This window comes from Salminus brasiliensis, chromosome 25, assembly GCF_030463535.1.
Source record: "Salminus brasiliensis chromosome 25, fSalBra1.hap2, whole genome shotgun sequence".
In the NCBI taxonomy this organism is placed as follows: Eukaryota; Metazoa; Chordata; class Actinopteri; order Characiformes; family Bryconidae; genus Salminus; species Salminus brasiliensis.
The window spans coordinates 25,505,957-25,524,139 of record NC_132902.1 but is presented as its reverse complement, the minus strand read 5'-3'; the positions used below and the strand labels follow the sequence as shown (position 1 = coordinate 25,524,139).

Below are 18,183 nucleotides of genomic sequence, written 5' to 3'. Positions count from 1 at the left end.
TTTTTAGACATTTGAGAAATAGTTTTAATGATATCTACATGAAAAGCACCAAATTACCTCAGTTTAGCAAGTAAATTATGAAAGTTTCACCACAGAGAAACAATCATGAAACAACCTGCAGCTTAAAATCTTCTCTTTTTTTACAGTCTCATTTTCACCACCCTGGCTGCTCCCATGTTCGAGGTTTGGTGCTACAATTGCAGACCTGCTTTAGGTCAAATAACAATATTTTAATGGGAGGTCAGGACTTCCTTTCCCACTCTAAAATATGAGTTTTATGAGAAGTGAGAACTGTTTCTGAGTGAAGATGTAAACATTGTGATCTTGGCACATCTGTAAGCTCCAGCACATCTTCTAAGAACATATTTGTGACGTTTGATATGTAAGAAACTACAATCTTCCACTTTGAGGTTGCAAACAGGAACTAACCAGTCTGACCATTTTGATGCATTAAGCAGTTTCACATCACGTCTGACTTCCCACAACATCTGTTCCTCAGCCCCGGAGTGCAAGATGAATTTCGGTCTCCTTCTGGTCTTTTTTCAGGTGAGAACATGTATAAATTAGTGTTTGAGAACAGAGGAAAGTGTCTATGTCTATTAATTACTAGTACATACCTCTAACATCTACTCCACTAGATGTTAGCCACTGTGAGGGATGTGTCATCATACCAGGTCTACAAGGGAACTGAAGCTGACGAAGAATCACATCACGCTGGTATGAAGCTTTGATTTTACTATTATTCCTCATTATAACTTCCTAAATTATGTTTATGGAAATATAGAGATATAGAGATGCAGGGATGCCTCAGGCTGCACTGTACAAATGTATAAACATATGCCAAACTGTGTACGTCTGAAATACCACCAGCAAAACAAGCAATAATAATGACACAAGCTTAAATGTAAGATTTCTATATATTTCAGTAATGACAGATACAAACTATGGAGGTTTTAATATTAATAATATCAGATATATAGAACTGTATGCTTATGACTAGTCATACTGTCAGAAGGACATATCTTTGTTTTGTTGAGACATTTGTTACCATTGATTTTCCTGTCTTAAAAAAATCTCTGAGCTCTGATTGTCTGGTTTATGTCAACGCCTAGGTCCACAGACACATAGCATAGCCTAGTTAGCCTAGCCTACCCCAGCTATGCACTGTAACAAGAACCTTGTAATCTCTCCTGAGTCTTAGCAGACAGTATTACTGTCCTCTCTGGGCCCTCTCAGCATGGTGTGCCGTTAGCTAGCTGAAGAGAATGTCCACCCTGGTGGTCAGCCCTCTGGTTGGCCAGCTTTTGCCATTGAAGCAGGTCCCCCGACTGCTGACACAATTCCTTGTCGAAGCAAAACTACCTCTGTGACATGGTAGCTTGACCTCAGGTCAAAGACATGAGTACCACAATGCTCTCCCTGGTCTTCCCTTGGTCTTGGCTTTTTTTTCCTTTTCTGGACAGTCTATAGCATAAGCTTTTAGCATTATTAGCCTTGCGTCCATGATCTCCTGAAGCAGCCTCAAAAGGACTTTCTTTAGTGGACAGGGAGCATGGACATTTGGGCAAAGTAGCTATAGGAAGTAAAGACTGTATATTATGTAGTCTGCTAATGTTTAAAAACGTTTCAAGAAGATTAGCCTGGTCATGTTCCACAAATAACATTCCAGGAACATTTTGAAAAGGTGTGACTTAATCATGGTTTGCATCACTACGTTACTAGAAGGTTTCTTTCATAACCAGTTAGACAAAACCGAACATTATGGAAACATCAGAAGTAACTTTCCCAATAATAATAAAATAACATAAATAAAACACCATTAATAAAATTAATAATCAATGAAATTAGGCATTAATATGTAATTAATGTGTCATAATACATTTTCCAGACTGAAGAACTGGAGTATTTATTTAAATATAGAAAAGTTAATATTTTCTAAGTTTACACTGATAAGAAGAAACATTTGTAATGTCTCCATCTGCTGGCCTCAGCGGGAAGCTCATGCACAGGTCATGTGCCAGGGCTAAGCTCCACCCTTCACCTGAGGCTTATCTCCTTCATGTTTGGACTGAGTAGGACTCTTCTAAAGCTCCTCAGTGCTTTTGTGGTGCTTTGGTGGTTCCTCTGGTCTGATCGTCTGCTGTGTGTAACTGGGATTATGGCTTTGCCTGTGTCCTGACCTCTCCCTGGCTTTGTACAGTGTATCACAAAAGTGAGTACACCCCTCACATTCCTGCAGATATTTAGGTATATCTTTTCATGGGACAACACTGACAAAATGACACTTTGACACAATGAAAAGTGAGTCTGTGTGCAGCTTATATAACAGTGTAAATTTATTCTTCCCTCGAAATAACTCAATATACAGCCATTAATGTCTAAACCACCGGCAACAAAAGTGAGTACACCCCTAAGAGACTACACCCCTAAATTGAGCACTGCTTGTAATTTTCCCTTCAAAATGTCATGTGACTCGTTAGTGTTACTAGGTCTCAGGTGTGCATAGGGAGCAGGTGTGTTCAATTTTGTAGTACAGCTCTCACTCTCAAACTGGTCACTGAAAGTTCCAACATGGCACCTCATGGCAAAGAACTCTCTGAGGATCTTAAAAGATGAATTGTTGCGCTACATGAAGATGGCCAAGGCTACAAGAAGATTGCCAACACACCTGAAACTGAGCTGCAACACAGTGGCCAAGCTTTTTCCTAAATTATTTTTCCAGCATTTTAAAAGAGCAGGGTCTACTCAGAAAAGACCATGCGAGAAGTTGAGTGCACGTGCTCAGTGTCACATCCAAATGCTGTCTTTGAAAGATAAGAAAGAGCAGAAGTGCTGTCAGCATTGCTGCAGAGATTGAAGAGGTGGGGGGTCAACCTGTCAGTGCTCAGGCCATACACCGCACACTACATCTAATTGGTCTGCATGACTGTCACCCCAGAAGGAAGCCTCTTCTGAAGTTTGTACACAAGAAAGCCTGCAAACTGTTTGCTGAAGACATGTCAACAAAGGACATGGATTACTGGAACCATGTCCTATGGTCTGATGAGACCAAGATTAATTTGTTTGGTACAGATGGTCTCAAACATGTGTGGCGGCAATTAGGTGTGGAGTACATAGATAAGTGTGTCAAGCATGGTGGTGGGAATGCCATGGTCTGGGGCCGCATGAGTGCAGCAGGTGCTGGGGAGTTACATTTAATTGAGGGACACATGAACTCCAGTATGTACTGTGAAATACTGAAGCAGAGCATGATCCCCTCCCTCCGGATACTGGGTCGCAGGGCAGTGTTCCAGCATGATAATGACCCCAAACACATCTAAGATGACCACTGCTTTATTGAAGAGGCTGAGGGTAAAGGTGATGGACTGGTCAAGCATATCTCCAGACCTAAATCCAATAGAAGATCTTTGGGGTATCCTCAAGCGGAAGGTGGAAGAGCGCAAGGTCTTGAATATCCGCCAGCTCCGTGATGTCATCATGGAGGAGTGGAAAAGCTTTCCAGTGGCAACCTGTGAAGCTCTGGTAAACTCCATGCCCAGGAGAGTTAAGGCAGTTCTGGAAAATAATGGTGGCCACACAAAACAGCTACAGGCCGGTGGCACTGACTTCTCATCTGATGAAGTCACTAGAGAGGAACTCTCTTCAGGAACTTTCACTAAGGGGTGTACTCACTTTTGTTGCCGGTGGTTTAGACATTAATGGCTGTATATTGAGTTCGAGGGAAGAATAAATTTACACTGTTATATAAGCTGCACACAGACTCACGTTTCATTGTGTCAAAGTGTCATTTTGTCAGTGTTGTCCTATGAAAAGATATACTTAAATATCTGCAGAAATGTGAGGAGTGTACTCACTTTTGTGATACACTATATAATGATGGCCTGTTTTCCAGCTCTGTTCTGGTTCTGCTGGATGCTCTTCTGAAGGAGGAATACTCTCAGTATTAGAGAATTCAGTGCATTGCTGATGGATGTATATTGAAGTGTGTGTGTGTGTGTGTGTGTGTGTGTGTGTGTGTGTTAATTCAATGATCCAGATCTGGAGTTTCAAGGATCTTCAGCAGGACTGAAGAGGAGAAAGAGAGAGTGGGTGATTCCACCAATGTCTTTCTTAGAGAATGGCCGAGGTCCTTTCCCCAAGGAGTTGGTGCGGGTAAGTGTAGATGATCCCTAATGCAGACGGTAATTCTTTCCTATGTTCTATAGTTTCTATAGTAAGAAATTCTCTCCTCTGTGTTCAGATCCATTCTAGTCGTGCTAAGGAAACTAGGATGGTGTTCAGCGTCACTGGTGAAGGAGCAGACCAGCCTCCAGTGGGACTTTTCACCATAAATAGAAACAATGGTTGGCTGTTTGTAACAAAGTCTGTAGACAGAGAGGCCAAAGATAAATATGTGGTAAGAGACTCAGGTTCTCCTCGCTGAAGCTCTACACTAGAAATCCCTCCAAACCTTCATTTAACAGCTCTGTATTCTTCTGCTGCTTCCAGCTTCAAGTTCACGCTGTTGCAGCTGATGGTGAGGTTAGAGAAGCTCCTATGGAGGTTATCATCAATGTGATCGACCAGAACGATAATAAACCCATCTTCACCCAAAACCCTTTCCTTGGCAGTGTTCCAGAAGCTGCAGTTCCTAGTAAGTATAAAGAGTATGACACAAATCTGATGTTTTACTACCTACCTTCCTATTGATGATGATGATGATGATCATGCTTCACTGTGGGCTCCTTTCTCATCCATTGCATTTCTCTTTGTGTGAAGATTTAGAGTTCATGACGGTCACAGCCACTGATGCAGATGATCCTAACACTGCCAATGCTGATATCAGATACTCCATCATCAGTCAGAATCCACAACAGCCAAATCCAAGCCTGTTTGACATTAACCCGGTCACTGGAGGGATTAGAGTGAAGTCTGGTGGTCTGGACAGAGAGGTGAGGGCAGAAATCAGGGTTCTGAGTGTTGGGTTGGGCTGGAATGAGGTAATGAAGCAGTTTCAGTCATGAACATCATCTCTTTCAGAATTATCCTGAGTACACCTTGCTGATTCAAGCTGCAGATTTGGAGGGAAACGGCCTCGTAACCACTGGAACAGCTGTGATTACTGTAACGGACAGCAACGACAACGCACCCCAGTTTGAAAAGACCTCGGTAAGATCTCCTGATTACAGATACGTTAATTGTCAGCAGGGCTTCATTCAACAGTTACTTAGTAATGGATTCATTGACTGTCTGTAATAATCCTGAGATCTGCTTCAGGAAATCAGTCCATTCCAGAAGCTCAAATCCAGCCCGGTCGTTTCTGTAAAAGCTGCTACCTGTTGTGTTAGTAATGTAAGTATTGTGTATTCCAGTACAGTGTATCAGTCCCGGAGAATAAAGTAGGAGCTGTGGTGGTGAAGCTGCCAGTGACTGATGGAGATGAACCTCAGTCTCCTGCCTGGTCGGCCAAGTTCAGGATCGTTGGTGGAAACAATGGTGGATTTTTTAACATTAGCACAGGACCCAACAAACAGGAGGGAATCATCACTACTGTTAAGGTACTTCAGTCTCTGATCAGGTCACTGATGCTCAGTTCAGATGTTTATGATGGATGTTTTTAGGGAAGGGTGTGAGTTGTGTTCATGGTCTTTGTACTTTGTCTTTTCAGCCATTAGACTTCGAGCTGAACAACAAGTACACTCTGCTGGTGGCCGCTGAGAACGATGTTCCGTTTGCCAGTCCCCTCCCCACGTCCACTACCACGGTCATTGTGAATGTTCAGGATGTGAACAAGGCTCCAGTGTTTGACCCAGTGGAGAAGATTATTTATAAACCTGAAGATCTGGCAGTTGAAACTGAGCTAACCGTTTACACCGCCACTGATCCAGACACAGCGAAGACTCAGACAGTGACGTAAGAATTTAGGGATCAGGATTTCCTCATTGCCGTCCATACTTTACCTTCATGGGAACACTGATAGTCTTGTATGATGCTGGGTTGCAGATATCGTGTAGGCGCTGATCCTGCTGGCTGGTTGAGTGTTGACCGAGAGACTGGACTGATCAGAGTGAGGAGCCCCATGGACAGAGAGTCTCCTTTCATGAAAGATGGCAAATACAAAGCTCTGATCTTAGCTGTGGATGATGGTAGGTCTGTTTCCTGGTTCTCTGTCTGAAGGAAGTGTTTTAATGGTGCATCGTCCTCCTAAAGGCCTTCAAAATCTCTGCAGATCCAGTTCCAGCTACCGGTACAGGAACCCTTGTGATCGTGCTGGAAGATGTGAATGATAACGCTCCTGTTATTGAAGAGAGAGAGATCAGAGTGTGTAATAAGGAGTCTACTCCAGTCCTGCTGTCTGTGACGGATAAGGATGGACCTGGCTTTGCTGATCCGTACACTGTGGAACTCCAGGGAGACAGCAGGAGAGACTGGACCGCCAGGATGAACGAAACCAGTAGGTTTTTACTGTTTTTAGGGAATGCTGTTTTCTCTGATTGGCCTTTAGTGTTTGTGAACTTCTGTAAACTTTTCTCCTTTCTGCAGAAACTGGAATAATCCTCACACTCAAGACAGCACTAAAACAGGGACAGTACAGCGCTGTTCTGAGGGTGTATGATGCCAGCAAACTCTTCCAGGACAATGTCATCCAAGCTACAGTATGTGACTGCACTGGAGAATACGAAAACTGCCCCTTTATCATTACTCAGCATATGAATAATTTTTGCTTCAAGGTTTAAACAAATGCCCTTTTTACTTAATTTAATACACAGAACAATATATACAGCACTGGGCAAAGGTGTTAGCCCCCCTAAATGAAAGTGAAGAGCTGCTCATCTGGTCAGTAAGTGTTTATCTGCTCAGTAAATCACTGATATTAGAATAAACACTAATACTAATATTCCTACAGAAAGTGGTGGTGGTTCTCCATCACTGTGTTCATCAGAACATCTATAAAGTTCTCCTCATGGAGCACATGAGCGTGCTGGCTGAGCTAAAGCCCCTCTGTAAAGTGTTCTGAGTGTAGTTTAACCTCAGCATCACTTTCATTGTCAGGTTTAGTGCATCTGGTTTTCCTAGAAGCAAACATGCAGTCATAAAATTAGTACTGATTAAAAATATTTGGAGCATTTCACAGCCAAGGCCTAGATTTTATATAGATGTCACAAGACAACACTGTCCAAGCATCTGTACGTGACTGCCCTGGAGTACCAGTAGTGGTTCATTATTTTTGTCTGAAGATTTGAACTAGTGCACGAGGGTTAGTTTATATCTTAGTTGGGTTTAATTGAATATACTGCAGAATTTACTTTCATATATTTACAGTTTCAGAAATCTTCTCTTTCCTGCAACTTCGTTCTGTAGAACCTCTGTATTATGCATCTTATTATCTGCAGGACTGTCCCAGACTGTGACTGATGATCATGTACTCTGTAATTTACTCTTTTCCTTCTGATAGTTATAATGTTTATTAAAGGAAGCAGTTATCTTTGTCCGATGTTCTTATTCTCTCTGAAACCACATTTTAATTTCTCATCCTTTTCATTGTCAAGGTCTGCAGTGGCCTTAAGCTTTTGATAAAACTATGATACACTGTAAATATATTTTAGAAAAAAGTATATAAAATATATATAGAATTATATACAAAGAGGGTTACAAAGAATGTTTATTTATGGTTTCACATTTTATTTTATCAATCAAAAGCAAACACCGCCATCTGCTGGATTGATTTTCTACATTAACATTTACATGCTGTTGACCAGCAGATGTTTCTGGAGTGCACAGTACACAAACACCTCCAACATCAAATCTATCAGTATTTAATATATCCACCTTACTGCCCCTTTAACTCTTCCATCCTTCCACTCTTAATCCCAGCGAGTTGCAGCTGTGTGACTGACATTCTGGGGTCACTACATAAGGGAAACCCTCGAATGGTCAGCCATCGCAACTCAATGCTTTTCATGGTAAGAAAGCATCTGATTTACCTCATTAACTGAAACAGTCTTTGTGATGTCCACATGAAGCAGTGGAGCTCAAGTGCTGTAGGCTGAATTGGTGGACATAGGTAAATACACTGATTTCCAGAACGGCATTCTCAACAGGCCTTAATTACACCTTAATTTATTGTATTTGTGTAAACATGGAAATCAGAACTACTTACCAGCACTGTGGCCTGTTTGGTGACATGGTGTGTACTGCACTCAACATGGGCCAGAGGAAGCGAAGCAAAGAGTTGTCTCAGGACATTAGAAAGAAAATTATAGACAAGCATATTAAAGGTAAAGGTTATAAGACCATGTCCTAGCAACATGATGTTCCTGTGACTACAGTTGCACATATTATTCAGAAATTTAAGATCTATGGGACTGTAGCCAACCTCCCTGGACGTGGCCGCAGGAGGAAAATTGATGTCAAATCAAAAAGACGGATAATACGAATGGTAACAAAAAAGCCCAGAAAAACATCTAAAGAGATTAAAGGTGAACTTCAAACTCAAGGAACATCAGTGTCAGATCGCACCATCCATCAATGTTTAAGCCAAAGTGGACTTCATGGGAGACGACCAAGGAGAACACCATTGTTGAAAACTAATCATAAAAAGGCCAGACTGGAATTTGCCAAATACACGTTGACAAGCCTCAAAGCTTCATAGTTGTTAAACTTTTTTTAATGATCTGCTCCACAAATGAGACATTGAAAATGGGGAGAGTGTTTAAGCTGGTTTGACTGTTTCTAAAAAGTAAATGATGCATTTTTAACCAAAAGCAAAGTAGTGCAGCCTACTGCATGGATTACGCTTTGCATTTTCATGCATTTGACCAGCAGAGGTCACCAGTGTGGCTTCAGGTACTGGGAAAAAGAAAAAGGTCTGAAAAGGAGCTGAGGTCTGAAGACGATCAGATAGAGGTCTGGAGAAGATCAGATAGACTAGAGGTCCGAAGATGATTAGTTAGAGGTTTGGAGATGGTCAGATAGAGTAGAGGTCTGAAGATGATCAGATAGAGGTCTAAAGAAGATCAGGTAAAGTAGAGGTCTGAAGAAGATCAGGTAGAGGCCTGGAGAAGATCAGACAGACTGGAGGTCTAAAGAAAATCAGACAGAGTAGATGTCTGAAGAAGATCAGATAGAGCAAAGGTCGGAAAAAGATCAGATAGAGCAGAGGTCTGAAGATGATCAGATAGACTAGAGATCTGAAGAAGATCAGACAGAGCAGAGGTCTGAAGATGATCAGATAGACTAGAGATCTCACAAGGGGGACCAACCCATCCTCCTCTGATCAGAACTATTTATAAATTATTGGCAAAAGTCACTAAACACCACTAAGAAGACTGTTCTACTGATCAGGTGTCCAAAACAATAATAATCATGGTGTAGTAGAACTTAATATAGTCATGGCAGTGATGATAGTGATACTTAATAATATTAATAATAATAGTGGCAGATAGTGCATTTGACCAGCAGAGGTCACCAGTGTGGCTTCAGGTACTCGGAAAAAGAAAAAGGTCTGAAAAGGAGCTGAGGTCTGAAGACGATCAGATAGAGGTCTGGAACAGATTAGATAGACTAGAGGTCCGAAGATGATTAGTTAAAGGTCTGGAGATGGTCAGATAGAGTAGAGGTCTGAAGATGATCAGATAGAGGTCTAAAGAAGATCAGGTAAAGTAGAGGTCTGAAGAAGATCAGGTAGAGGCCTGGAGAAAATCAGACAGACTGGAGGTCTAAAGACAATCAGACAGAGTAGATGTCTGAAAAAGATCAGATAGAGCAGAGGTCGGAAGAAGATCAGATAGAGCAGAGGTCTGAAGATGATCAGACAGAGCAGAGGTCTGAAGATGATCAGATAGACTAGAGATCTGAAGAAGATCAGACAGAGCAGAGGTCTGAAGAAGATCAGATAGATCAATGAGTCAACTGATTATGTGAAGGGAAATCAACATGCTGACGGAGTCCAAAGCATTCAGAGACATTAGTTTTCAGAACAAGTCAGGGTGGTGTAAAGGTACAAGCAGAAGCCATTTAAACTCCAGCCCAACATCCACTGAGTCCACTGATCTTACAGTCTTCTCCCAAATCACCATGATCCGAACTAACTACCTAGCGCCCAAACTTTTGCATGCCACTGTATTTTACAACTGCCGTTGTCACAAAGCAGCTTTACAGAATCAGTAATCAGAAAGATGACAAAATATTGACAAGACATGAAACATAAGACCCCCAGTGAGCAAACCAAAGACCACAGTAGAAGGAAAAGGAACTCCCTCAGAGCTGGAGGAAGAAATCTTGGAAGGCACCAAGACTCACAAGGGGGACCAACCCATCCTCCTCTGATCAGAACTATTTATAAATTATTGGCAAAAGTCACTAAACACCACTAAGAAGACTGTTCTACTGATCAGGTGTCCAAAACAATAATAATCATGGTGTAGTAGAACTTAATATAGTCATGGCAGTGATGATAGTGATACTTAATAATATTAATAATAGTAGTGGCAGATAGTTTTAGAGTCCATGTAGATTTTAGCATAGTCATTAGGCAGGTAGCAGTGGCAGGAGGGCATGCAGCTGGTCTTGCACGAGTGGTTGGGGGGCTTGGTGGTCGGACTGGTTGGTGGCAGCTGGTCTGACGCTGGTAAAGGGGACCCCAGCGCTCAGTCTTTCAACAGGTCGGGCTGAATGAGCGGTGAAGGTAAAGAGACCGTTCTGAATGGATTTGTGGAAACAGAGAACGTTGGGCAGTATCAGAGTGTGGATGACGACTTGAATGGGTAGGTCTGACTATAAGGTAACAGAGATAACCTGAGTAATCACATGTAAGTGCACTGTAAAGATGAACTGTAAAAAGACTGTGAGAAATATGAGAGACTATGCTGGTGTGTGAGAACAGCACTTTGTGGTTGCGGAGAGGAAATAGCAGGCCAGACCATACAGCTCGACTGAGTTTAAAGCATTAAGCAGTTCCTTTTCACGTCAGACTTTTCACCGTCTCACAGCAAGATGATTCTTCCTCTCCTACTAGCTTTTCTCCAGGTGAGGAAACGTCTCAACTAGAATTTCATGCTAATGTTTATAGAGATATTTATTTTACAGATCTTTTTTTATATATCTTTTCAGATCTGGATCATTGTTGCTGATCTGTCACCATTCCAGGACCACAAGGGTCCCAGCGCTAAAGATTCGACACAGCCACTTGCTCATATGCAGTTTTTATTGTAGTATGTTTATTCTTATACCTCCTGACACTGTGAAAAGTATACATTCATGAGGAACATTTCAAAGTTCTTCAGTTTAAAGATGTGGTGGAACCTCTCAAGGTGCTTTGAGGAACCTTCAATAAAAAGTTATTAGCAGAAAAGGGTTCCTCAAAGCACCTTATGAGGTTCCTCCACAGTTTCAAAATGAAGAACCTCCAAACGTTCCTCATGGATCTAATTATTTTAACAGTGGATGTCTATATTTAGTATGTTTGTTTATTTAGAGATCATTTCCCTAAATCATAAAATTGCAAAAATGATAAAAAAGATATATTATATTTATGTTGGAAGCAACAACTGTCAACATCTGTATGTGTTTATCTTTGTTGTGTGTTGTGTTGGATAAAAATGCAATCAAGCTTGTCCAACCTGCAACCCAGCTGGTCCGATTCTTGAGGTTCCAGATTCATCAGCAGGACTGAGAAGGAGAAAGAGAGACTGGGTGATTCCACCAATCTCTTTATCAGAGAATCTTAGAGGCGTTTTCCCCAAGGAGATATCAAAGGTATGTAGAGATGATTCCTAATTAAACTGAAGATCTTCTCTGTGTTCTATTTTGTACTGAATTCTCTCCTCTGTGTTCAGATCAAGTCCAGTCTTTCTAAGGAAATTAGGATGGTGTACAGCATCACTGGTGAAGGAGCAGACCAGCCTCCAGTGGGACTTTTTACCGTAAACAGAAACAATGGTTCACTCTATGTAACAAAGCCTCTAGACAGAGAGGCCAAAGATAATTATGTGGTAAGAGACTCAGGTTCTCCTCGCTGAAGCTCTACACTAGAAATCCCCCCAAACCTTCATTTAACAGCTCTGTATTCTTCTGCTGCTTCCAGCTTCAAGTTCATGCTGTTTCACCTGATGATTATGGTGTTAAAGAAGCTCCTATGGAGATTATCGTCAACGTGATTGACCAGAATGATAATAAGCCCATCTTCACCCAAAACCCTTTCCTTGGCAGTGTTCCAGAAGCTTCAGCTAAAGGTAGCTTTATTCATTTAGACAAATATCTGCTGTTTATATCATGATGGTTTTAATGATGGTCTTCATCACATCTCTCTTCCTGAAGATTTTGAGTTCATGACGGTCACAGCCACTGATGCAGATGATCCTAACACTGCTAATGCTGATATCAGATACTCCATCATCAGTCAGAGTCCACAACAGCCAAATCCAAGCCTGTTTGACATTAACCCGGTCACTGGAGGGATTCGAGTGAAGTCTGGAGGTCTGGACAGAGAGGTGAGGGCAGAAATCAGGGTTCTGAGTGTTGGGTTGGGCTGGAATGAGGTAATGAAGCAGTTTCAGTCATGAACATCATCTCTTTCAGAATTATCCTGAGTACACCTTGCTGATTCAAGCTGCAGATTTGGAGGGAAACGGCCTCGTAACCACTGGAACAGCTGTGATTACTGTAACGGACAGCAACGACAATGCACCCCAGTTTGAAAAGACCTCGGTAAGATCTCCTGCTTACAGATACGTTAATTGTCAGCAGGGCTTCATTGAACAGTTACTTAGGTACTTACGTCCACTGCCACGGTCATTGTGAATGTTCAGGATGTGAACGAGGCTCCAGTGTTTGACCCAGTGGAGAAGATCATTTCTAAACCTGAAGATCTCGCGGTTGAAACTGAGCTAATCGTTTACACCGCCACTGATCCAGACACAGAGAAGACTCAGACAGTGACGTAAGAATTTACGCGTCAAGATTTCCTCATTGCCGTCCATACTTTACCTTCATGGGAACGCTGATAGTACTGTATGATGCTGGGTTGCAGATATCGTGTAGGCGCTGATCCTGCTGGCTGGCTGAGTGTTGACCGAGAGACTGGACTGATCAGAGTGAGGAGCCCCATGGACAGAGAGTCTCCTTTCATGAAAGATGGCAAATACAAAGCTCTGATCTTAGCTGTGGATGATGGTAGGTCTGTTTCCTGGTTCTCTGTCTGAAGGAAGTGTTTTAATGGTGCATCGTCCTCCTAAAGGCCTTCAAAATCTCTGATCCAGATCCAGTTCCAGCTACCGGTACAGGAACCCTTGTGATCGTGCTGGAAGATGTAAACGATAACGCTCCTGTTATTGAAGAGAGATCGATCAGAGTGTGCAATAAGGAGTCTACTCCAGTCCTGCTGTCTGTGACGGATAAGGATGGACCTGGATTTGCTGATCCGTACACTGTGGAACTCCAGGGAGACAGCAGGAGAGACTGGACAGCCAGGATGGACGAAACCAGTAGGTTTTTACTGTTTTTAGGGAATACTGTTTTCTCTGATTGGCCTTTAGTGTTTGTGAACTTCTGTAAACTTTTCTCCTTTCTGCAGAAACTGGAATAATCCTCACACTCAAAACAGCACTGAAACCGGGAGAGTACAACATTATTCTGAGGGTGTATGATGCCAGCAAACTCTTCCAGGACAATGTCATCCAAGCTACAGTATGTGACTGCACTGGAGAATACGAAAACTGCCCTTTTATCATTACTCAGCATATGAATAATTACTTTTGCTTAAAGGTTTAAACAAATGCCCTTTTTACTTAATTTAATACACAGAACAATATATACACAGCACTGTGCAAAAGTGTTAGCCCCCCTAAATGAAAATGAAGAGCTGCTCATCTGGTCAGTAAGTGTTTATTTGCTCAGTAAATCACTGATATTAGAATAAATACTAATATTTCTACAGAAAGTGGTGGTGGTTCTCCATCACTGTGTTCATCATTAAAACATCTCCAAAGTTCTCCTCTCTCATGGAGTCTAGTATTATTTAGAGTTCTCCTCAGATCAACACATGGTTTGGTGGTAAATCAGGGCCTAATGATGGTAAATCAGGTGAGCTGCTGCTGCTGCTGCTGGAGTTGAACACGTCCTCCACGCTGTGCAGGCTGGACTGGGGGGCGTCCAGGAGAACCCTGGAGGAACCGAGCTCTGTTCTTCAGACTAGCTCACCGACAAGATCTCACTACTTTCTTTCTTCAGAACGAGAAGCTCTTGTTTCTCATTTTTACTGGATTTATCTTCACCTGCTTTATCTGTTCTGATGGGATCCAAATCTCTCAGACCTTCTATAGTAAAAGCTCTGCTGAGAGACAGGATTTAGAGGAATGGGATTAGGGGCCTAAAACTTTTACACAGTTGCACTGTGTATATATTGTTGGTTTATTTACAGATTTCTTCCCTTTCCTGCAATTTCATTTTGTAGTACCTCTAGATTACCTATAGTGCCGTTTCATCTAGACTGAAGAACTGTTCCAGACGGTATCAATCAAGATCATTTACTCTTACTTATAAAGGTTAGAAAACTAACTTTATTATTTTACCACATTTTATCATTAAATAAACCATTAAATAAAAGAAAACACTGCCTCTTATTGTTCTCTCTGGAAGCACATTTTATTTTTCACATCCATTTCTACAAACTGTAAAGCTTTTCCACCTGGTCTTTAATAAATGCCTGAGGTAACACTGGTACATACTGGCCCTGTCCAAATACTTACACTTGCAACCTGTATCCCAAGGTGTAAGTGTTAAGTTACCCATTACCCATTGTAATGTTCCAAAGAGAATCAGACGCTCACAAATGCTGAAATAGGAAAGAGACTTTACTAATAGAGACGTAATCCAAGTTTGTAGTCAAAACACAGTCCAAGGTCAATTCCAAAGTGAAGATTAAAGCAAACCGCAAAAACACAGATAGAAGATAGAAGTGTGGAGTCATATGACCTTCCCAAGGATTCTAGGAGATAGAGTCCAGAAGCTGTAAATTACTCCGGGAAGGCGTGACACCCATGTTCCACTGTAATTATTAGCAGAAGCACAGCAAAAACAGCAGCAACCATGAAACCCAACCCAACTCTCCAACACCTTGAACACACCCCTTTCACCCACCATACTTTCAGGAAAGTCTTCGAGCTTAGGGTGAATTGGGACAGGGCCGCTGAGTCTTTCCAGAACTCCACTCTCCATATAAAGTGCCCATATGGTGTCTGAATGGGTAGCCCAGCCAGAAGCCAGAAAGTTTTGTCAGTGGGTTCCATGTTGGCCCCACATATGGATGCCCACCAGGATCCACCAGTAATGGAACCATGAGGGGTTAAACATGGGCCCCATCTGGGTTGTACACTGCCCATGGGGTCTGGATGGGGTGTAATTTGGAAAGCCCAACTGGGTCTCAGTAACAAAACATTTACCTAGCCCATGTTACACACAGGGGACTCCCACATGTGCGTGCTGGCTGAGCTGAAGCCCCTCTGTAAAGTGTTCTGAGTGTGGTTCAATCTCAGCACCACTGTCATTGTCAGTGTGTCTGGTTTTCCCAGAAGCAAACATGCAGTCATAAAATTATGTACTGATTAAAATATGTGTAGCATTTCACAGCCAAAGCCTAGATTTTATATAGATGTCATAAAGCACAGCTTATATAGCATTGCTTATATCACACTGCAAACACAACAGCAAAAGAAAAACAGCAGAAGGAGCAAGAAATTAAACAAACACTCCAGAATATACTGTATAAATAATGTGATTAAAGATTAAATGGGAAGTACCATCTTGCAGATATTGGTTTCAACTCCTGCAGCAGCCTTCTGGTTAAGAGGCTGGTACAGTAGTGAATCCTGCTGGAGATACAAGCATGGATGAGTTCCACTAGGTTTTTTTTTTTAGGACACTAAGCTTGTTTCTGACTATGTTGTCATACATTGTTTTTCATACTCAGTGTCTTTTGGCCTAATGGCAGCATATGCAGATTAACCCCTCAAACAGCCAATGGCTCACTGGCAGGCCAAAGGTGTTATTACAAACTTCTATTACCAGAGAATAGCCCCACCACTTTGTACAGACTTCCTTGTAGTTACTGAGTAATACAGCATAGTGTGTAATAAGCCTTTCTGCTTTAAGGGGTCAAACTAAAGGGGCCCAAGAACTGATCCTTGAGGGATTACGCTTGTCACCAAGAAAAAAATAAGAGCAAACTACATTTATTCACCAATGAAAAGCAAAATATCGCCATCTGCTGGATAGATCGTCCACATTTGCACGCTTTAGACCAGCAGATGTGGCCAGAGTGCACAGATTCAGGTATTGCTCAGAAAGCCTCATAGGTGGGGAAGAAATGCCACATTTTACAGGTTCAAGTTGACACAAACAATTTCAAATACATCATACGTCCAAATATATCTATATATCCATTTTACCACTTCTTTTAAGCCGTGCGAGTTACAGCTGTGTCACTGACCTTATATGGTAACGAAATTATAATAACTGTGTTCTAAATTTCTTCACCCGCTGGTCAGCCATGGCCAAGGCTTTGTATTTTCTGTTCTGTTGTTTGGTAGGTCGGTCAGATTTGTTTAGCTTTAGGTTATCTGTGTTTTGTTGGTTATTGTCTTGTCTTCAGAAAAGAAGTACAGTCAGTACACCCCTCACATTCCTGCAGATATTTAGGTATATCTTTTCATGGGACAACACTGACAAAATGTCACTTTGACACAATGAAACGTGAGTCTGTGTGCAGCTTATATAACAGTGTAAATTTATTCTTCCCTCAAAATAACTCAATATACAGCCATTAATGTCTAAACCACCGGCAACAAAAGTGAGTACACCCCTTAGTGAAAGTTCCTGAGGAGAGTTCCTCTCTAGTGACTTCATCAGATGAGAAGTCAGTGCCACCGGCCTGTAGCTGTTTTGTGTGGCCACTATTATTTTCCAGAACTGCCTTAACTCTCCTGGGCATGGAGTTTACCAGAGCTTTACAGGTTGGCACTGGAATGCTTTTCCACTCCTCCATGACGGCATCACAGAGCTGGCGGATATTCGAAACTTTGCGCTCTTCCACCTTCCGCTTGAGGATGCCTTAAAGATGTTCTATTGGATTTAGGTCTGGAGATATGCTTGACCAGTCCATCACCTTTACCCTCAGCCTCTTCAATAAAGCAGTGGTCGTCTTGGAGGTGTGTTTGGGGTCATTATCATGCTGGAACACTGCCCTGCGACCCAGTTTCCGGAGGGAGGGGATCATGCTCTGCTTTAGTATTTCACAGTACATACTGGAGTCCATGTGTCCCTCAATGAAATGTAACTCCCCAACAGGTTTGTTTAGAAATTAAGTCAATGTGTTTGCAGCATAGAGTCTCTTTTTATTGTTGCAGTCTGACCTAGACCAGGTCATGGCATTGCTTTAAGTGAATCATTTTCTTTAATTACATCTTGTTTTCAGACCTTTGACCTCAGACCTCAAAATTTGCTAAACATTAGCAGTGAATTCCTGCAAATAAGCTTTAAGGTGTTCGTCTCGATGAAGCTATTCCACAACATCTCTGTCTGTACATCCATTCTCACAGGATCAGTACTGAAGCACTTAAAGCCTTCACATAGTCTTTCAGAGTTCCACACTCCCTCCTGAAGCAGCATCAGCACAAGAACCACTCATCAGGAGCTCCATGGAATCAAGAGGCCATTCAGCCTCACATAATTATTATCTGCAATATTTTCCACTCTAATGTGCAATTAAGGGTCAATGTGCAATTTACTGTAAATAATCTGTTATATTCACAGGTAATAATCTGATAGATTTGTATGATTTATATTGTGTATTTACTGGTAATGTATCGTATCTTAAGCCTAAGACTGATTCTGGAGCAGGAAAAACATCTTCTCTAAAGTGCTAAATCACACTGGACCAGATACGGGTTCAATCAGAGCTGTAAATAAAGCCCACTGCAGTCTCTACAAAGTCCAAAGACCATCTGTACTCACATACTATGCTGATCATTGCAGCTCCACAACACGTAATGTCCCATTTGTAAACAGTGTTGTGTAAGATATCTGAGAAAATAAATAAAGCCAGTATCATGCTAACATTTCACAACCCTGTTTTTGCAGAGAGCAGACCAGTCCTATAAAGCCTGAGCGCTGACATTCAGAACTGCTGCAGAACTACTGGATTCTACA

The 18,183-nt window shown here is 41.8% G+C and overlaps 2 protein-coding genes across 2 annotated transcripts; both read left to right on the top strand.

Annotated features, from left to right (window-relative positions):
* The first annotated feature begins 477 nt into the window (after positions 1-477).
* Positions 478-7,453, top strand: LOC140547804 (B-cadherin-like). Its single transcript, XM_072671000.1, has 12 exons — positions 478-546; positions 639-717; positions 4,037-4,152; positions 4,241-4,396; positions 4,489-4,633; positions 4,759-4,931; positions 5,020-5,148; positions 5,352-5,537; positions 5,648-5,892; positions 5,983-6,125; positions 6,209-6,433; positions 6,523-7,453. The coding sequence occupies exons 1-12, from the start codon at positions 514-516 to the stop codon at positions 6,714-6,716; spliced, it is 1,824 nt and encodes a 607-aa protein (XP_072527101.1). The 5' UTR covers positions 478-513; the 3' UTR covers positions 6,717-7,453.
* Positions 7,454-10,536: 3,083 nt separating this feature from the next.
* On the top strand, positions 10,537-13,749 carry LOC140548037 (B-cadherin-like). The gene is made up of 10 exons (XM_072671387.1): positions 10,537-10,609; positions 11,591-11,736; positions 11,817-11,972; positions 12,065-12,212; positions 12,298-12,470; positions 12,559-12,687; positions 12,750-12,919; positions 13,010-13,152; positions 13,239-13,463; positions 13,553-13,749. The coding sequence occupies exons 1-10, from the start codon at positions 10,537-10,539 to the stop codon at positions 13,747-13,749; spliced, it is 1,560 nt and encodes a 519-aa protein (XP_072527488.1).
* Positions 13,750-18,183: the final 4,434 nt, after the last annotated feature.